Source organism: Bos taurus, chromosome 22, assembly GCF_002263795.3.
Source record: "Bos taurus isolate L1 Dominette 01449 registration number 42190680 breed Hereford chromosome 22, ARS-UCD2.0, whole genome shotgun sequence".
Lineage (NCBI taxonomy): Eukaryota > Metazoa > Chordata > Mammalia > Artiodactyla > Bovidae > Bos > Bos taurus.
The window spans coordinates 57,758,118-57,774,303 of record NC_037349.1 but is presented as its reverse complement, the minus strand read 5'-3'; the positions used below and the strand labels follow the sequence as shown (position 1 = coordinate 57,774,303).

Here is a 16,186-nt window from a genome sequence, read left to right as displayed (position 1 = left end):
GTCTGCAGACTTGTGAGGATGGCCATTCTGACTGGTGGGATTTGATTTCTCATCGTTTTGATTGGCTCGCCTGCACGGATTAAGGACACTGAGCACCTGGCCCTGTGGTGGAGTTTTCGGTTGATTTTTTTTTTTTTTTTTCCTTCAAGTGTGTGAAGAAAATTTACCTGTGCCAGTTGGTGTCTTGAGTCACTTGTGTTTGGAAATTATTTCTGCAGTACTCACGCCAGGGCATGTCCTGAGGGCAGCTGTGATTAAGGGCACCCCGTCATCTCTATGCACCTCCGTCCTTTAAGCTTTAATCTGTCAGAGAATTTGCTGATTCTGTGTTTTCATTCTGTATGTAGTGTGAGCGTGAAGGATCGGGGGCAAGTGTCTTTTTGAATGACAGTTTCTCAAGATACAGGCCCATGTATGGGAAGGTCAGATCCTAAGGTTAGCCTCTCTTAATAGCATTTCTGTGTGTGTGGCATTTCGATGCTGTCCATTACAATGGACCTGGCCAATGTACACTGTTACCCACAGCTTAGGGAAGTTCCCTTTCCTCCCGGCTGTCTCCCGCATTTAATGTTTGTAGATTTTGAGGATGTCCCTTATCACAGGTGGGATGTGATTTCTCTTTGCTCTTTGATTGACATTCCTACAGTAATTAGGGATGCTGAGATCTTGTTCTGTGGTGGATGTTTGGGGTATTTTATTCCCTAAACGGTGTGAGGATAACTGACCACTGGCATTGGGCTTTTTGAAAGTCAGGTGCTTTGGAAATTTTTTTTCCATTACTTAGGCAGGATGTATTCTCAGGGCAACTGTCCTTAACAGTCCCCCCAGGCCTTGTGAGTGAGACGGGCAAGTAGACACACGTAGTCAGCTGGTGGCTACAGGAAATGTCGACAAGGCGGAGGAAATTTTCGGTGCCCACCTTTGTTCCTGAGGCAACTAGAGCTTTAGGGAAAGAGGTCAGCTGTTATAAGAGCCCCCCAGGCCTTGTGCTGAGCGCCAAAGAATTGATGCTTTTGAACTCTGGTGTTGGAGAAGACTCTTGAGAGTCCCTTGGACTGCAAGGAGATCCAACCAGTCCATTCTAAAGGAGATCAGCCCTGGGCGTTCTTTGGAAGGAATGATGCTAAAGCTGAAACTCCAGCTTTGGAGTTTGGCCACCTCATGTGAAGAGTTGACTCATTGGAAAAGACTCTGATGCTGGGAGGGATTGGAGGCAGGAGGAGAAGGGGACGACAGAGGATGAGATGGCTGGATGGCATCACAGACTTCATGAATGTGGGTTTGGGTGAACTCCGGGAGATGGTGATGGACAGGGAGGCCTGGAGTGCTGCGATTCATGGGGTCGCAAAGAGTCAGACACAACTGAGCAACTGAACTGAACTGAACTGAACAGGCCTTGTGGGTGAGAGGACCAGGAGGCACCAGAGCGCAAGATGTAGTTACAGAAAGTGTCCACAAGATGGCAGCGCCGCCCATGCCCAACTCTGATTCCTGGGCCAACTAGAGCCGTAGGCAAAGGGGACTCCCAGGACTGAATGAGAGTGGGATGTGCCCAGGAGACGCACTTAAGGCCTTCATTCTCATTAATTCTTCTCCTAATGAGTCACACCTCCCATCTCAGAACTACCTGCTGAGGGCTTTGGTGGTTGCACACACAGGAAGGAGGCTTGGGGTGCGAGCCCAGGTCAAGTGCAGGCTCGGTGACTCTCCCGCCACAGTCCCAGTGGAGACTCTGGTCTCAGCCCAAGCAGAGGACACACCGGAAGTTAAAGCGGCTGCTCACCGAGGCGACTCTGCCAGGCCGTCCCGACCTAGCTGCAGTGCAGACAGGGCACTCCAGCAGGCTCAGGTGCCAGGGACAGCGGAGCAGCCCAAGGCAGGGAGGCTGGAGGGGTTAGAAGAGGCATTTCCCTCCCCTTTCATGTCACCCACATGCTGTGGTTTGAAGCTCCCGCCAGCGTCTGTTGGAGGCGAGGTGATCTGAACAAGGGCGTGTGCTCTGAGTGCACACCAGCCTGATGCAGGTCTCGGGTCTCCGGGACGATATCACTCCTATAGTCCTGGGGAGTCTTTGGCCACAGAGCTTATTTGAGAAGGCCCAGCAATGTGCTCAGGTCCTTGCAGTTTCTGTCTTCCTGATACAGGTCTCTGCATATGAGGGAAAACGGATGGAAAGAACCCTCCTCCTTCCTTCCTCATACACACAGAAATCTCTGTCTAACCTCTAACAGAGACCTGTGATCAATACTGCAGAGAGGATCTGCTTCCTTCTGGATACACACTGAAAATCGTGGGGCTAGATAACAGATCAGCACCTGATGCTCAGCTTGGTGCTCGACCTTCTGCAACGAGCTCTGTCCAAAACAGACTAGACACACTCTGTGGCAAAGTCATACCCGAGTCAGGCGGCTGCACACTGAGGACAAGTGCACCACTGCAAACCGACCGCTGCGGGAGCACATCGGCCGACGCGAGCGGGAAGGAAGGAAGGAAAGGGAGGGAAGGGAACCACGCCTCCTTTCTTTCCTCCCACCTCCCTGACTTGGGCTGTGAAACCCATCCTTGGGGCCCAGGGCTGGGCCAAGTGAGGGTCCACACAGCCTAGCAGCCCCTGAGGACACCTCTACTGCCTGCTCTGCTGTGGCTCGGCGCAGAGTTCCGATGGCATCCAGGCAGCGAGGATCTTGGAGGCTGGAGTCACTTGGCCTCCACCTCTCCAGTGCTGGGCTTCCCAGCGCGAGCCTCCTTTCTGACAGTCCAGCTTCCTGGGCAGTGAGCAGTCTCAGCAGCGTACAGGGGCCCTCATCGTGATCAGTCTTGAAGGGGCCCGGTGATGACATCTTAGGGGGAGTAATGAAATGCCCTTGGGCGTTCGCTAAGGCACATCCCATGCTCACTCCCAGCCCAGGAAGCTGCCTTTCCCTCTAGCTTGGTGGCCCTAAGAACCAGAGGTGGGCATGAAGAAGTGCTGCCACCTTTTGGACGTTTCCTCTAACAACAACTTTCCCACAAGTCTGTTTTCCCTTCTGATTCACAAGGCCTGGGTTGTGTCATGACCCTATTCTCAGGAAAAAGCCTGCAGTAGATAATGCTAAAAAAAATTTGAATCTCAGCTGACTTTCAGGAAGTCAATTTGAAGAAGTAAATATACTCACACTGGGGATAGAGAAATAAGTAAATAAACCATACCCCAGGATGCTCTAGATAAATAAACCGTACCCCAAGATGCTCAAGATCCCTAATATTTACGAGAATGCCAAGCAAACCTACAAAAGACGGTCACTGCTCCAGGCAGGAGGAAGTCTACAAACAGTACCTGCTGGAGCGACCGAGGAGGAAAGGAGAACTCCTGCACTGTTGCTGGGAATGTACATTGCTAAGAGCCACCATAGAACACTCTCCGACATCCTGAACAACGCTTACAGCAGAACAGGCCCCTGATTTGCCATTTTCTCTCCCGGATGTATGTCCAGAGAAAGCTCTAACTGGAAAAGAATGCACCCCAACATTCACGGCGGCAATGTTTCCCTGTGCCCACGCAGAGCAACCAGGAGACTGTCCACCCGGAAACGAGTGGCAAAGGAAGCTGTGCTAGAAATAGACGACGGACTATTAGCCAGAAAAAGGGATGAGATGCGCCACTGGCCACAAAACGGATGCCCCCATGGAGACCCTCCACCAGCTGAACTGCTTCACACAGAGGAGGGCAGGTAAGACACGCCATCACACGTGGAGGGGTTGAAGCACAGATGGAAGAGACCGACTTTGCAAACGACAGAGTGGCTCAGAGACTTCAGCCAGACAAGGAGGGTTACAGGAACGGAGGAGATGGTGGGGCGGCAAGTAAAGAGGCCTGGATTGACATACGCAGAAATATGTGTGTGTGTGTGTGTGTGTGTGTGTGTGTGTGTGTGTGTGTGACAGATAATATAGAAGGGCCTGAGACTGAGGAGGTCTGCATTGACATACACAGAAATACATGTGTGTGTGTGTGTAACAGATAATATAGAGGACCTGAGATTCAGCACATGGAGCGCTTCTCAAACTTCTGGAATTCTCAACTGCAAAAGATCCAAAAGTGAAGAGATATGCTCTATGTATAAATCAAGGAGAGCAAACCAGTCCATCCTAAAGGACATCAGTCCTGAATATTCATTGGAAGGACTGATGCTGAAGCTGAAACTCCAGTACTTTGGCCACCTGATGCAAAGAACTGACTCACTGGAAAAGACCCTGATGCTGGGAAAGACTGAAGGCAGGAAGAGAAGGGGACAGAGGATGAGATGGTTGGATGGCATCACCGACTCGATGGACATGAGTTTGAGCAAGCTCTGGGAGATGGTGATGGACAGGGAGGCCTGGCGCGCTGCAGTCCATGGGGTTGCAAAGCGCAGGACACAACTGAGCGACTGAACTGAGCCGATAAGTCGAGTCAAGCTGCTGTACATGGAAAACAAACAACAGTGTAAACCAACTACACTCCAGCATGTCATAAAAATGGAACTGGAAACAAAAAGTAATGAAAGGAAAGGCTTTTCATAATGCTCTGTCCTCCTCGTCTTGGGCTGCTTGGTATTACATCCCTGGAGCCTGAGCCAGCTTGGGTCCCATGGCTGAACTGCCCTGGGGCTGAGAGGCCTGGCGTGTGTGTGCTCTCGACCGAGCCCCACTTTGCTCCTGGAACACATCTGTTTTGCTCCAGATACCACCGCAGTCTCCAGACCTAGGCAGACCGTCCTACAGCTAAAGCAAGCCTGGTACCCCTGAGCAACAGTGGACCTTCTGGCCAGGAGGAGTTTAAAAAACCTCACGTAGCCTCTGCGTGCCCTGGTGTCGGGTCCCCACCTCAGCCTGCCTGCTCCGAGTTACCCCTTCTATGAACCGCCGGCCACTGAGGCGGCCATTTGTGCAAGGCTTGGGATGTTTTTTTGTCTCGGTTGAATCTTAAGGGGGCATCAGTGGTGAGACACAGGCCCGGAGTTCTTTGCTCAGGCGCATTCTTCATGAAGAACACGTCCCCTAAGGCTCTAGCTCCCCCAGTAAGCACAAGGAGATGTAAAGAAGGGCTACTCCCTCATGGACGTTGCCCGTAACAACTTTAGTGTGTAAAGGTATCGGGATTACAGTATCTTCTTCCTGTGTATTTCTGTCTCCTTTGTCGAAGACTAATTGGTCAGATGCTTGTGGGTTTATCTGTGAGCCCCGTATTCCCTTCTATGGATCTATACGTCATCTCTCTGACAGCGGCATGCCGCTTTGATGACCGTAGCTTTGCAGTGCTGTGTAAAGTTTGGGAGGCTTATGCATCGCTGTACGTTCTTTCTCTTCGGGATTGCTTTTTACAATTCTGGGTCTTTTGCAGTTCCATAAAAATTTTAACATTACTTTCCGTTGTGTTGTGAAAACCATCATCAGTAATTGGGAGAGGTATCACAAGCCGATGATTTATTTTTTACAGCAGGCACCCTAATCCAGGTGGTTGTAAATAGTTTTATTTTTTAAAAAAATCACCCCAACAGCAATCTCCCACCCAACCTCCAAGTCATTGCAACTTGGGGGGGTCTGTACACGTGTCCCCAGACAGACCCCAAACGGCCTTTACGATCTGGCACCCTTGTCACGTTGTGCTTCCCAAGAGCCCTAAGAAAACCCCTTGTAGAAAAATACTTTACAAGGAATATGCTCTAATCTCAGCCAGAGAAAAATACAGCTTTTAGGGGTGGGAGGGGCACGTCGCGGGGGGCTGTACTGAAAATGCATAGGCAGGCAGGATGCTCGCTGGGGAGACGGGTGTCAGGAAACGTGGATTCTGCGGGTGACCAGTCCCCGTGAGAAGACAGGAATGTTGCATATGAGAAGGCCGGCCGCAGCCAGGAGGCTGAGGCTTACCCGCAGGGCCCGGCTGCAGACGTGTGGGGGAGTGGCAGAGGCCTCAGCCCGAGGATGGGGGGGCTGGCCAGGTTCAGGGCGCATCTTCCTCCCACAGGCAGAGCCGGCTCTGAGACCATCTCCGCCCTAATCGTGCAGAGGGGTCAGCCCGCAGGGGGCACGTGGCAACGTGCAGTGACCCAGTGTGCAAACAACACAGCTCTGGGGTCCTCACCGAGCCCCTTGAGGGGAAGAGCGTTACTCTGGGGCACAAGGGTGCGAGGAGGAAGGTGCGGGCGGGCGGCGCCTCCATTTTCCTGGGACCCTGTTAAGAGCTGGGCAGGGTCCAAGCACGGCCGGAGAACTGGCTGAATGCTTTCTGCCCACCTCTATCCCCGGGGTGGGGTGGGGGGCCCAGTCCTGACCTCCAGGTAGATGTCCCGGGCCCTTTTCCAAACCCAAAGGTAGCAGAACATGAGGAAAACCATTTTAAGCGATGCTGGTGCTTCCAGATTTTCAAGCAAGAATCCACTTCCCTCCATGACCCCTTTGGACACTGTTGCCCCCAGGAGTGAGGAGGAATGGCCCGTCTCCCCCCGCCCCTCCAGTCTCTCCATCTGCTTCTGCCCCCTCCTCCGCCGGCCTGGTGAGGAGCTGGATCCCCTCACACGCATCTTGTTTCCACGGTTCCCCATCTTCACGGTCACAGCAGTGGAAGGGAATGCCCCTGGCTCTTCGGTCCGAGAACGACTCCCTCCCGCCCTGAGGGGCCTGGGCTGAGAAGGGTGCACTCGTACCGGGCAATGGCCACACGTCCGATGAAAGCAGAGGGAGAGATGGACAGCCTGAAGCCCGCTTTGTGAAGCTCACCCAACGGGCCCAGAAATGCGATCACAAGTCACAGAGGCTTCGACCAGAGTCTCAGAAATGGAAGAACTGCTCAGAGGGCCTGGGATTCGAGACGCCCCAGCTCCAAGTCTCCTGAGTGCAGCATGGGAGGGTGTGCCGGTGAGCCCTGGACCCAGATTCTGGAGAGAAGGGAGTTGGCCCCCTTCCATCTTTCCTGGCGGGAGGCCGTCCAGATCAAGTAGCCCCCAGCCTCACCCTAGATGCTCCCCTGAGGGGAAACTAACCATCCCCGAGAAGCTGCACATCCCTGCCTGCGACCACGCAGCTGGGATCGGCTCCTCTTGCTCACCTCCTGAGACAGGGAGCTCACTCCTGCCCTGCAGTCACTCGGCTCCACAGCTCTGCTGGGCGATCGCTCCCTGCGTGGCGCTGAGCTGTGCCCACTTGGACGCTCTTCCCAGGGGCCCTGCAGGGACCTGGAGTAGCCCCTTAACTCCTGGCTGAGCAACCTGCCTTCACCTCTATTGGGTGCCCCGCCCCACCCTGGCACATCTCAGAGGTCCAGTTGGAGAAAGACCTCGATGTCACTGGAACAGGCCCAGACCCCTGCCACCACAGATCTGGAGGACAAAGTCCGGTCCGAGCCTGCCTGATGACAGACGGACAAGCGAGTGGCCACTTCTCCAGTCCGGCTGCAGGCGTGGGAGCCAGGATCTTCCTGGATGTCCAGATCACGGGCCAACTTCAGAGCATCCGTGGGCCGCTGGGGCCGGGTGCTCGCGGGGACCGGCTGGTCTGGGCCAGCGGGTTGCGGCTGATGATCAGCTCCACGACATCGCCCGCGTCAGCCAGGAGCGGCACGGTCAGGCAGCAGTCAAGGTCCCGCGTGCGGACGTGGTTGACCTGCACACACGCACAGCCATGGGGCAGACGGCGTCCACTCAGCCTGGGCTCAAGTGGGTGAGGACTTCCCAACACACAGACCCTGCCCGGCCCGGACACGTGTCAGTCTGAACACTGGCCCAGAGGCGGGCACTCCCATTTAACTCTCTTAGCCCTTCCACGCATCCTTCACTCTCCAACACCTGCACCTTCTCTCTGTTTGTTAACATCACAAGCAGACCACACGCTGAGCCTCCTGCCCAGCAGGGGCATGAGCAAGGGTGTGCCCACTCACAGTGCCCAGGCTCCCTTGCTGTGAGGTTGCACGACTTAGCTGCCATGGAGTCTGGGGCATTTCCTAGAGGGTGGACCCTCCCAAGCCCAGGTGGAATAAGACCCGCGGTGGACATATAGGAGAGGTGATAGATAAGTGTTCATGTGCGTTAAATCATTGAGGTTTGGTGACTTCTCTGTTGATCCAGTGGTTAAGAATCTGCCCGCCGATGCAGGGGACCTGGGTTCAATCCCTGGTCCAGGAAGATCCCACATGCCGCAGGGCAACTAAGCCGCGTAGCACAACCACTGAGCCAGCACTCTAGAGCCTGCACACCCCAACTACGGAAGCCACCAGCACACCTAGAGCCTGGGCTCTGCAGAGAGGAGCCACCGCAGTGAGAAGCCCACGCACCCCACCAGAGAAAGCCTGAGCACAGCCAAGAGCTAGCACAGCCAAAACTAAAATAAAAATATTTTAGGAAAGACATACTTAAAACCACTGAGATGTGGGGTTGTTACTGCAGCATAACTTAGCCTAACCTCACTGATATAACTGTGCGGTCAGCCCCTTCTCTCAGATGAAGCAGCTGGCTCTCAGAGACGGGAAGCCACCTGCCCAAGGCCACTCAGCCAGGGTAGACGTTGGGCTTTCTCCCCACCCTGGGGCTAGGGAAGACCACTCTACCACAGTATCCCCACCCTGGTATTACCTGGAGAAGCCGGTCAAAGGGCCGGAGACCCCCACGCTGGGCTGGCCCGTCAGGCCGCACGGTGTGCACGTAGACGCCCTTCTCCAGGAGGCCGTCTGAGACGCTGAAACCGAAGTCACTCCGCACGGGGTCCTTGTGCAGCGTCACCTGGGAGCAGCAGGAGGAGGGGCCCTCTGGAGCCCTGACCTTCCCCCAGCGTCCCACAGTTGCCCAAGTCCCTTGGGCTGGCATCGGATGCCTCTCGGACTCAGCCCCAGCCCACCTGGATGCCCCCCCGACCTCTGAGGACCCTCAGTCTGCAGCACTCGGTCACCGCGGAAGCCATGGGAACAGAGTTCCTTTCCATTTCTTTTCAGTCTTCCCGCTTCCATTCCAGAACCACGTCTCCGTAGGGTGGCCATGTGCACTCACCAGCCTCCGACACTTCCCATTGCCCTGCCCACCAAAGAGCTCAGAATCTCCTGAAGACTATTATGGGGCCAGAGGTCTCTTTGCTCCTGTGTATCTTATTTTCCTAGACTATAGCCTACAGTTGACAAAAATGCTGGCCTTTCCTTGAAGGTAGCGACATGCATGCGTACACACACATGGGCTTCCCTGGTGGCGGCAGCGGTAACAAAATCCGCCTGCCAATGCAGGAGACGCGATCCCTGGGTCGGGAAGATCCCCTGGAATAGGAAGTGGCGACCCACTCCAGTACTCTTGCCTGGAGAATGCCACGGACAGAGGAGCCTGGCGGGCTACAGTCCACGGGGTCATAGAGAGTTGGACTCGACTGAGTGACTAAAGCAGCACTGCCATACATACATACACACATACGACAAGCTTATATATCGTATATACTCACACGCACAATCACTTCAGTGGGATAAAAGTGAGTCCACTTAAAGAAAAGCATCGCGCGTGTGTGTGTGTGTGTGTGTGTGTGCGTGTGCGCTCACAAGTGCACGAATGTATATGTGTATGTTTCACTCAAATGGCAGGAGTTTTGGAAAACTCTCCCTTCCACCTACTCTTGTGTTTTACTGGTGGAGGAGAATGAAGCCTGGAGAGGACTGGGGCCCAGCGGGGGCCGCATCGGGACATGCGCCCCGGCCTCCCGCGCACCCTGAGTCCCACTGCCCACCTTGTGCATCTCCACGGGCGTTGGCAGCAGCAGCTCCTGCATCTCTTCGGGGGAGGCTCGCAGCTCCCGGCTCCTCCTCCAGGGCCGGTGGCCGGGCCTGCCCTCCGGGGCCACGCTCTGCACGGTGCCTGTCATGATGGACGCCTGAGGGGACACAGCCCTCCACTCAGACGCTTCCCGTTCTGTCTGCCGTCAGCAAACTTTTGCAAGCGTATCCAAAACGGTTACTAAAGCTGATCACGTCCTTGGCCACCAAGAAAGAAGTCTTACAAAAACTCCCAAGAGTTAGTATCAATTCGAATGCAGTTTCACAACCCAGTGTGAATGGGTTTTAAAGTTGGCATCAAAAAATAAAACCAAACATATGCAGTTCCAAAATCAAACACCCCGCTTCTAGAAGTGTAATTAAAGGGCTTCAGCAAAAATCACAATGGAAATTTTTTAAATATTAGGAATTGAATAGACCATAAAAGTACCACAACTTAGAGTTTATGGGATGCAGTCAAGCAAGGGCTGTAAGTACAGGTAAATTCGTTCTTTAAATGTTAGGGAACAAGAAAGATTGAATATTAAGGAGTTGAGAAACCAGGAAAAGTATCAGGACTTAAAACACAAGTAAAGTAGAAGGAAGGGAATATGGAAGCAAAATGTGAAGAAGGGTAAACAAAAAACCAAAGAAATGTGAGAGAGAATGAACAAAACTTGACTCTCTGATGAGCCAAGTACTTGGCAAGACTAATAGAGAAAAAAAGCTCAATCCAAAATCCAAGGAGCAAAAACAGGGCATAAGCACAGATAAAGAGAGTGTAGATTACTGATCTCGGAGCGGGAAGGCGCTCCAGGAGTGACCCGTAGGACCCCCAGCCCGGGTCTCCCCACGCAGCCTGCCCCATCATGGGGGACGTGGAGCTCACTGCAGCCACACTCACCTCCCGGCCCCGCATTTCCTGCTGTTACCGATGCTGACATCCACAAGCTTCCCAGGGCATGCGTACAACCATGCCAGACCACTGTACTGCACACACACACACACAACTGCCCTTATGCATTGACATGTGCACACCCGGACACGTGTTGTGATGATACACTGCACTGTGCATGCCTGAGCGTGCTCACACGCATGCACACACATGCTCCAAACATGCTTGCAGCTGCACGTGCCCAGTCGCACACGTGTCCATCCGTGCATGTGTGCAGCATCTTCCCCCGGAGGACACCGGTGCGTGCACTTGCACACATTACACGGGAGCACAGCCCCACCACCGTGCTGCCTCCCACGGGCACACGCACCGCGGTGCCCAAGCCCGTACCTCCAGCTCCCTCAGCAGCTCTGACTGACCACACGACTCCAGGTCTTCGAGGGCTTCCCCGAACGTGCGCCAGAAGCCCTCCTCGCGGCTGGGGCCAGGGGCTGGGCTGCAACGTAGGAACCAGAGAGCGTCAACTCCCGGCGGGCGGGCAGGCGGGCAGGGGTCTGAGGCGTCTTCCAGGCCCTGGGGACCCTGCGCTGGGCTCAGGGGGGGCCAGAGGGTGGGCGGGCGGGCGGGCTGGAAGGCAGCTCTCCTCGGCGGCAGTGCTGGGGCCCCGGGGCAGTGGCTGGTGACACGGAATGGGGGGGAGACGCAGTGAGGGGCCACCGGGACTGGCGGTGAGCGGCTAGAACAGGGGCAGATGAGACGGGGCGGACAGCGGTGACACAGGACGCCTGGGGAGAGAGACAGACGGACAGACAGACGGACAGAGAGACAGACAAGAGAGGAGATCCATGGTGCAGCCCCGGAGGACAGCCCCTGGCCTCCCCTCCCCGCCCAGACACGAGGCATCACAGGACAGTGACAGACACAGCTGGAGCCGGCGTGGACACGGACGGATGAGGATGAGGGTCTGGGCTGGGGGAAGAGCCACCCCCCCGCCCTCAATTTCCATCACAGGAGGTCAGGCCCCTTCTCGCTCTAGACTCGGGTCCCATCAGAACGCAACGGGCCACATTTTCACGCTTCACCGCCTGCAACGCCCTTCTCTGTCAACACAGCCCCGGCCGTTATTGAGCGTGCCGTGGTGTGCAAAGTACTCTCTCTCTCTCTCCGGAAGGCACCCAGGCTTTCATCTCCTAGGCAGCCTGAAGGATGATGATACAAATGAGGCGGCCCCCTCGCCTTCCCACTTCAGAGATGGGAAGACGGAGAAGGCCATGGGCTGCGTTCAAGTCCATTCTACAGACGCGCTGAGCCAGGCCTTCTCCTGGGCGCAGGGCCGTGGAGGGGACTAAGGTGAGGGCCCTGATCTCACGGCGTGTGTGCGTGAGCAGCTACTGGGTGCCAGGCTGAGCTAGGGGTGCCACGCAGAAGACTCGACAGCCAGGTCGTTAACAGGCAGACCCAAGGCGGCCAGAGCCACCAGGGGGCTCGTGTGCACGGCCGTGGGTTCCCGCGGAGGGAGGCAGGCCTTCCTTATGAGACTCAGGGAAGCCTGCCGCGGGGAGGGGACTTTGAGCCCGGTCTGGAGGGGACAGCACTCTCGGCAGCAGGCACGGTCGGGTTGAAGCACGGAGGTGGGAAGAGGGCGGCTGGGACTCCTTGGGATCGCTCCTCGCAGGAGCCGTGGGCAGCCGAATCCCTCCGAAGACGCCACCACAAACACCATCACACCCACAGCCCAGGGCTGGCGCTTGTGACCACAGGCACCCCGGGGCAGGGGGGGTGGTCCCCGCAGGAGGGCCACTGCCATCTGGGCCAAGTCGGGAGGGTCCGGGTTCAACGTCTCAGGTTCTGAGAAGAGCCGATCACCAGACACAGGGTGGGGTGGGGTAGGGTGGGGTGGGGGAGTCAACCAGGCTGCCTCGCTGCCCCCTACCTGAGCCTCCTGAAATGGAGACGGCTCTGCCCCACGCTTGCTCTCCTCTCCCGGGAGGTGCCTCTCCTGGGGGCCACACGAGACTCATCCATCACGCCCACCGCCCTGGTACAGGGACCAGCTCCCTAAGCCCATCCCAGCCGAGAGGCCAAGCCTGCTTCCTCCCCTGGGGTGCCCCCCGCCCCCCACAGACCTAGTGGGTGGCTCCCAGTCCTCCTCCTCCTCCTCCGGGACGCTCTCATCAGCAGGGCCTGGGGTATAGCTCGTCCTCCGGGGCTCGGTCAGCGGGGGACTGCTTCTCAGCCAGCTGGACCGCCACTCCTGGGGGGTCATGGCCCGAGCTGCCGTCTGTGCAGTGTAGGAACCTGGAGGTGGGAGAGAGAGGGTGTCGAACATCCTCTCCGTGTGTTCTGCTGGCCCTCCTTCCTGCCCCACCTCCAGCCTGGCTGGGTGGCCTGGGAGAGAGGTCTTTCCCTCCTCTAGGCTTGCCGGACCACCCGGACCACCCAGGCCCCTACCCCAGAACCCCGTGACCATCAGCAGAGTGAATGCCAGGCCTCCAGGACCCTGTCCCAGCTCCATGGGGCTCAGCGTGGCCAAGCCTGAGAAGGGGTCCACTCTTAACCATCCCTTTCCCCCTCCCCTGAAGGTCCTGCCCTGCGGGGTGATGCTGACCCAGGGCTGCAGGTGGGGAAGCTGAAACCGAGCGGGCAAACACGCAGTGAGGGATGACCAGGGCCAAGGGCCCCTGAGACTGCCTCGAGGCCTCACCCCATTTCTCCCTGAGCTGGGCCTTGGGGAGTTCCCTGCGGTTCTGGGTCACAGAGATCAAAGATTCAGACGTCCCCCAAGGCTGCCCATGGGTCTCCACTTGCAGTGGGCAGGGGGGCGTGTGTCCTGGGGAGTGGCCTCCCAAGTGGGTCTCGTAGGAGGGACGGCAGGGGGCTTTCTGCCTTCCTGTCTTTGATGGGATACAATCAGCATTGAACACTTGCTGCGTGCCGGCCATCGGGCTGGGAATGGAGGAGGCAGAAGTCAGACCCCTTAGTCTCAAGCCTCATGGGGGAGATCTGGATGGGCAGCTTTGTGCCATGGATGCCAATCAAAGTCCAAGAAGGCCTGCGGTCCACGCTCTGAGGGTGAGGGGCTGTCAGAATGGCTGACCGGGCCCAATCAGCTCTGCCGTCAGGAAGTGTCCCTAAGGGATGGAGCCAGCAGAGGAGGAGCAAGGAGGTGGGGCAGGGGGAGGGCGCGGCCCTGCAAAGGCTCAGAGACAGCACAGCACTTGTCCAGGGGTCCGAGGCGATACCTGGGCCCCCAAAGCCACCCTCTGTGGCCGAGCCGCCCCAGGACTCCACAGCACTGTCCACGCTGGGCACAGTGGGCGAGGATCGGGCTGCCAGCAGACCGCCTTTCAGCGCCTCTGGCGGGTCTTCATCCGCATCACTGGCTTCGCTGAGGCTGCCCGACTTGCGGGGTGTGAGGGGGCCTAGAAGGAAGAGCGGGTGTCACTGCCACTGGCTTCTGACCTTGGAGACAGAGATGTCCACCCAGTCTGTTTCCCTGCTTCGGCCCGGTTTGCGGAATCAAAGGCCCCTGGGTGACCAAGTGGACACACAAGGTGGGAGGCAGGCTAGTGGGCAAACCCATTTCACAGACGGGAACACTGAGGCTTTGGGAAGGCTGCACCACACACCCAAGGTCACATGGTGGGCAACAGTGGAGCCCAGATTCAAAGGAGAGCTCCAAAGTCTGGACTCGTGTCCACTCCCTACCAAAGCGTGGGGGATAAACACAGGGGAACTGAGGAACGTATAAGTGACAGCCAGAAGGGAAAACAAGCAGGCTCCTTAAGAGGCAGGAGGCCGAGGCGGGAGGTGATGACGAGCATGGCTCAGGCCCAGAGAGCTCCACAGTGGCTGTGTGACCTTGGGCGCATCACTCCGAGCCTTGTCTCCTCATTGTCCCAGGGACCTCCTCGGGGTGAGCAATCAAATCATCTTGTGAGGCTGGGCCCAAGAAGCGGGCCACAGTGCCCGAGGGATCTCTGTCCCTAAGTGGGCTGGACGGCCCCCAGGGTGCGGGGTGAGGCTCACGGTCTAGCTGCTTCTTGATCTTCAGGGTGACGGTCTCGCCAGCCACCTGCAGGAGGTGGATGGCCTCGCTCAGGGGCCGGCCCTTGAGGCTAACACTGTTGATGGCCAGGATACGGTCCCCAACGTGGATGGCGCCAGTCCTGGGGAGGAGGCACAGGGTACAGGATGGGAGTTAGGGACTTGAAGGGGGGGGGTGGTCTGCCCTCTGGGAACTCAGGAAACCCAAAGCACAAGCCTGGATAACCCCAGGCAAACCCACCTGTGGGGGATAAAAAACAAAACAAAACAGCGTGATTGTGTTAATAGAGATGTCAAGTCTTTTATCTGGGAGGGGTTCTTCCTGCTCAGCTCTAAAGTTAGGTTCTGGAACCAGTGTTCAGCATGAATTTTGAGGATGTTTGGAATGCCTCTTATTAGCTACCAAATACTAATGTGGTCTTTTCAAGCTGAGTGCTGAAAAATTGATGCTTTTGAACTGTGGTGTTGGAGAAGACTCTTGAGAGTCCCTTGGACTGCAAGGAGATTCAACTTGTCAATCCTAAAGGAAATCAGTCCTGAATATTCATTGGAAGGACTGATGCTGAAGCTGAAACTCCAATATTTTGGCCACCTGATGAGAAGAGCTGACTCATTTGAAAAGACCCTGATGCTGGGAAAGATTGAAGGCAGGAGGAGAAGGGGATGACAGAGAATGAGATGGTTGGATGGTATCCTGCGTCTCCTGGATTGCAGGCAGATTCTTTACCCACTGAGCTGCCCGGGAGGGATTTATCCAGCACTTACCTGAAATCGGGATGGCTGCCAGGGGCTAGCCCCCATCTAAGGAACTGAGGTTCAGAGAGGGATAGGACAGGCCCCAGACCATCGATACTGGAACAAAGCTAAGAGCCAGTTTTGACTGACCCCAAAGCTCGGCTCCTGCCCCATGAGGTCCCTGGCTCACCTCTCAGCCAGGCCACGCTTGGTGAGGCCCGAGATGACGATGGGATCAAAAGGCTCCTCTGTGCCTGAGATGGTGATGCCCAGGGGGCCCCCATAGCGTTTCAGCTCCACTGTGTAGCTGATGGCACCTGTGGTCTCCTGTTCATCTGTGGAGGGTGGGTATGCATCAGAGGTTCGGGGCACGTATCAGGGGCTGGGGCATAGGAATGGGCACGCCCAGAACCCCGCAAAGCTTTAATGCACCACACTCATCATGCTGCTGCTGCTGCCGCTGTCACTTCAGTCGTGTCCGACTCTGTGCAACCCCATAGACAGCAGCCCACCAGGCTCCCCCGTCCCTGGGATTCTCCAGGCAAGAATACTGGAGTGGGTTGCCAGTTCCTTCTCCAACACTCATCATATGCTTCCATTAATACACCCACTCCCTCAGTCAAAATAAAGTTACCCATTCCCTACACCACAGATATCCCCAATTCCTCTGCCATTAATACACACATTCCCTCAGTCACTGATACACTCATCCCCTCATTCCGTTAATACACCTATTCCCTCAGTCTTTCCTTGTGTTAATTCAGCCGTTCCCT

The 16,186-nt window shown here is 56.2% G+C and overlaps 1 protein-coding gene across 5 annotated transcripts in view; it reads right to left on the bottom strand.

Moving 5' to 3' along the window:
* Window positions 1–5,430: 5,430 nt before the first annotated feature.
* The window catches only part of GRIP2 (glutamate receptor interacting protein 2), a 103,878-nt gene continuing 93,122 nt past the window's right edge, over window positions 5,431–16,186 (bottom strand). For 4 of the 5 annotated variants that reach the window (XM_024983320.1, XM_059880137.1, XM_024983321.2 and 1 more), the window contains 8 exons: window positions 15,604–15,748; window positions 14,661–14,800; window positions 13,874–14,053; window positions 12,758–12,929; window positions 11,022–11,127; window positions 9,712–9,855; window positions 8,586–8,732; window positions 5,431–7,620 (listed from right to left, as the gene is read on the bottom strand). In XM_024983320.1, the coding sequence (XP_024839088.1) occupies window positions 7,462–7,620; window positions 8,586–8,732; window positions 9,712–9,855; window positions 11,022–11,127; window positions 12,758–12,929; window positions 13,874–14,053; window positions 14,661–14,800; window positions 15,604–15,748 (1,193 nt within the window). In that variant the 3' untranslated portion in view covers window positions 5,431–7,461. Of the gene's footprint in view, window positions 7,621–8,585; window positions 8,733–9,711; window positions 9,856–11,021; window positions 11,128–11,236; window positions 11,417–12,757; window positions 12,930–13,873; window positions 14,054–14,660; window positions 14,801–15,603; window positions 15,749–16,186 lie in introns of those variants that run through there. The other variant, XM_059880138.1, reaches the window with a different exon arrangement.